The 4,233-nt window shown below is 42.1% G+C and overlaps 2 protein-coding genes across 2 annotated transcripts; one reads left to right on the top strand and one right to left on the bottom strand.

Moving 5' to 3' along the window:
* Nucleotides 1-6: 6 nt before the first annotated feature.
* Nucleotides 7-2,179, top strand: LOC112073250 (microfibrillar-associated protein 1-like). Its single transcript, XM_024140576.2, has 4 exons — nt 7-197; nt 681-840; nt 1,172-1,252; nt 1,637-2,179. The coding sequence occupies exons 2-4, from the start codon at nt 682-684 to the stop codon at nt 1,814-1,816; spliced, it is 420 nt and encodes a 139-aa protein (XP_023996344.2). The 5' UTR covers nt 7-197; nt 681; the 3' UTR covers nt 1,817-2,179.
* hypk (huntingtin interacting protein K) lies at nt 2,169-3,574 on the bottom strand. The gene is made up of 4 exons (XM_024140574.2): nt 3,376-3,574; nt 2,915-2,970; nt 2,770-2,821; nt 2,169-2,507 (listed from the first exon to the last, which is right to left on the bottom strand). Exons 1-4 carry the CDS (start codon nt 3,535-3,537, stop codon nt 2,412-2,414), a joined length of 366 nt encoding a protein of 121 aa, XP_023996342.1. The 5' UTR covers nt 3,538-3,574; the 3' UTR covers nt 2,169-2,411.
* Nucleotides 3,575-4,233: the final 659 nt, after the last annotated feature.

Raw genomic sequence — 4,233 nt, 5'->3', positions numbered from 1 at the left:
AAGCAGGTGGAGGATCGGCGGCGCTACACCTTGAAGATCGTGGAGGAGGAGGCCAAGAAGGAGTTTGAGGAGAACCGCCGCACTCTGGCTGCTCTCGACTCCCTGGACACGGACGGGGAGAATGAGGAGGAGGAGTACGAGGCGTGGAAGGTCCGGGAGCTCAAGCGCATCAAGAGGGACCGGGAGGCCCGTGAAGCGTGAGTAGAGTCAGACTTAAACATGAACCATGGTGTTCACTAGGCACAAAATGAATAGAGATCTGAAACGGTCAAGTACTATCTTGAAACACTCGTTTTCATTTTGAAACATTTTGCTACAGTGTGCCCTGAAGTGCCCCACGTGGTACATTTAATTGTGCAGCACTTTAAACCATTCAAAACAATTGACAGGCAAATGCATAAGAGAGGAACATATTAAGACAGTCTTGGATGACAATGGAAGTAGACATCAGAAACACTTCACATAGGGCATTGATTCACTTAACCATTGAAAGCTGGTGTTGTTCCCTCTCAAAGTAAAAAAGACTAGCGTCTTTGTTTTATATTATTTGATTATCTGTATGAATGATCTGTACACTTTAAGTGTTTTGAACCATGTTAATAATTACTGGTCCAGAGTTAATTATGTTGACACAGGCCTTTGCTGTCCATGTAACCCACTTGCCTTGTCGGATTTTCCAGAATGGAGAAAGAGAAGTCTGAGATTGAGAGGTTCCACAGCCTCACCGAGGAGGAGCGCAGGGCCGAGCTGCGGAATAATGGCAAACAGATCACAAACAAGGCCTCAAAGGGCAAATACAAGTTCCTCCAGAAGTACTACCACAGAGGAGCCTTCTTCATGGTGAGTTTGCTGTAGACACTGGGGTTCAGAGAACTCAACACAGTGCATTCTTATAAGAAACACACCATATGTTGCTGATGAGTGATTGTTAGAATTGTAGGAGAAAGTGTAAGTATAGGAGTGAACTGTCCCARGTTTGTTAACCACTACATGTTAGATTGTTGTATGAGTGATTCTTATAAGCAGTGTGTGCACTGAGATGTGATTCAGGTATATAAAAAATGTATGATCCTTCATTCATATAATTGAAACTTGGTAAACGTATTATTTGGTCCGAATAGCTCGTCTTGTCTTTGATGTTAACTGAATGCTGAATGTGATCTGTTTCCAGGACGAAGAGGAGAATGTGTTCAAGAGAGACTTCAGTGCCCCCAACCACTTCAACAAAACCATCCTCCCCAAAGTCATGCAGGTCAGCTGGACTTCTTTCAAACATCATACTTTTGTAGCACATGTATTTCCCCCTGTTTATCTATTATAAATGTACACTATCGATGTAAAAAGAAAATGTACTGTTTTTGAACCCAGTGTATTGGCAACCCCTGTGTAAATTAATTTCTTCCATTTATAGTGGCTATACAGAATGTTTTTTTGTTCTGGAGCTGCTCGAGACAATGTTCTCCTAAATGGACAGATATTATCCAGACATTACCTCAAAATAAGGATGTGTGTGGTTTCATGACAWGAAATKATACGAGCCATACAGCCAACAATCAATCCAAAATGTGATGTCAACAATTGGCAAATAAACATCCACAGATAGTTCAACTTTAACAACCCCCTCATTTAATTCCAGGTCAAGAACTTTGGTCGCTCCGGACGCACTAAGTACACCCACCTAGTGGATCAGGACACCACATCGTTTGACTCAGCCTGGGCTCAGGAGAGCGCTCAAAACAGCAAGTTCTTTAAGCAGAAGGCTGCAGGAGTGAGAGATGTGTTTGACCGGCCAACAGTGCAAAAGAGGAAGACCTGAATCTAAGTTTGGAGGGGGAAGAGAGACTTCAGTATATTCAGACTGTTTAACAAGCTTGGGGTGTGTTCAGTGGGATGAAACGTTTCAGAATGTTGCAGATGGAAATGAACTACACTTCACTGAAGTATGTTCTATGGCCATACATTTACCTGCAATATCCTGAATGCACCAACCCTTTGAGCAAGGCCCTGGGTTTAGGGCTATGCCCTGATAATGTGTGGATGCTTCATGGAGGCATATTGATGTAATTTTGTACATTTTCAAAGTTGTGTAGCTATTTTGTTTTATCGCCATTGATCTGACATCTGTTAATTTCTTCTAACTTGGATATAAAGCGTATGTGATTAAAACATAACATTTTCATCCATTGGTTTTATTTCATTCCACATTTATTATAAATCAAAAACAGGTGCTTGCAAAAGTAATCMATTTTGAAGTATTGTTGAATATACAAAGAGAAATGCAATGTTTTATTTCAGTTGACAGAATGTCTGATTTGAGCTATGGAATGGAGTCAATGAATACGGTCAGGCTAGGAAGCAGTCCAGTGTCCAATGCTGCTGCATAAAGCTGCTCTAGGGTCAGTTTCTCCTGGTCAGTTTGACAGGTCAATCAGAGCCTCTACCACGTTGCCCATGTGTTCTCTCAGACTGCGCTCGGCCACTCCTCGGGAGATCTCCATCTCGCCCATCTGTGGAAAGACAGTTGAGGCAGGACATTAGAATAATCAGAATGGGTAGTTGTATTGAAAGGCCCTATGAACGTCTGAAGTGTTCTATGAATGTATCTTTGAAGCATAGTTTCTAATAACACCCCCTAGTAGAATATTGATGACTAGAGTTCCAGAGGACTCATTTGATTAAATGCTTTTGTGATGCAAAAGACCATTTAACTTTAGATGAGGGTTGTGACCCTGACACTTAAACAAGAAACATATCTGGGGGGATACTTACAATGAGTTCTACATCCTCTTTTTTGATAGTGACTTTAGCCAGTTCCTTTTCCCTGAAATCATAACCCCAGACAAGTCATTAGTGTACTCATTAATTGCCAGATCAATTGTTGTTGAATGAAAATCTGACAAAGGAAGTGACTCACCTATCTTGTTTAGCCTTCTGTTCTCTTGATCTCCTGTCTCCAATCACTGACATAGCCTGAAACAGGACATGCAGACATCAGATAGTCAAAGGGATCATATTGGTATGACAGCACTAACGAGTCAGTAACTAGAACTCCCAAAACAGGTTGGAAGAGTATAAATTATGCAAGGCAGAAAAGCACAAGCAGCCATAGGCTAACGTTTGCTGAATAGACAGAAGCTCTGTCCTGGGATGTACAGCGCCTATTCTGTTCAGGGYTGACTTGGTTAAACAGCACGTGCCAACGTGAAATGACGCGTTTGTGAGTTGATTACGGTAACATTTTCACAACACATGGTTTGTGCAAATATGTTTCCATTCTTCACTGTACGCCGGTTAGGCCCGTTGTTAGCATAAGCTAGCTAGCCTTCATGCTAACGTGGGTACCCATCGCGCCCCGCGTGCTTGGCCCAGCCTCACCGTTTCAAGATCGGAGCTTGATATTTCCTTCTCCTCGGCATAATCGGTGACTCTCTCCAAATCCGCAGCCCCGCTATCATGTTTCCGAGGCTTTTCTGCTGGTTTTCCAGTGCAGTTCTCCTCAGCTTCCAGGTCCAAATCCACATCTCCCTCTGCTGCCATGTTTGCTCCTGTAAAGCCGGAACGAAAAGAGAGTGGGAATCCGTTTACAAAACTATCGGAAGGCAAATTAAGAAGCACCGATGTCACATGGTTTCCTGTTTGCGTGCTAACCAAGTCCTTGGGTTTTCATACCCTCATTGCAGTTTACAAAAAGGTTAAGGTTATAGGGTAGGGACGTCCCAAGGATCCCAGATAGCAAAACCGCAATCCATTATCAGCAATTTAAATATTTTACTCTTTATTTAACTAGGCAAGTCAGTCAAGAACAAATTCTTATTTTCAATGACAGCCTAGGAACAGGAACTGTCTTGTTCGGGGCAGAATGACAGATTTTTACCCTGTCAGCTCAGGGATTTGATCYTGCAACCTTTCGGTTACTAGTCCAACGCTCTAACCACTAGGCTACCTGCCGCCCCACTCTATGAAGAAATAGCAAGCATTTTTTAATTGGTCTGTTTGAGATTGGKTTTTTTAAGTGTTTTCTCTCCAAGTTATGCTTTGGCCACAAATACGATTATAAGATGAGTCAAAACATTATTTGGGTATGAGTTAACAGAGTATTAACTTTCAAAAGTGACATTTTCTCAGGACAGTTACTTTAAGATCCAGTTCAATCTCTTTAAAAAAATGTGATATCCAACGCCCAAGTGTCACTTGGCCAGATGGGCCAAATGCCAAATTATATTCTGACTGGAT

This window comes from Salvelinus sp. IW2-2015, unplaced genomic scaffold (assembly GCF_002910315.2).
Source record: "Salvelinus sp. IW2-2015 unplaced genomic scaffold, ASM291031v2 Un_scaffold2197, whole genome shotgun sequence".
Classification (NCBI taxonomy): domain Eukaryota; kingdom Metazoa; phylum Chordata; class Actinopteri; order Salmoniformes; family Salmonidae; genus Salvelinus; species Salvelinus sp. IW2-2015.
Note: the sequence above shows the minus strand (reverse complement) of the source record. Positions and strands in the feature narration are given on the sequence as shown.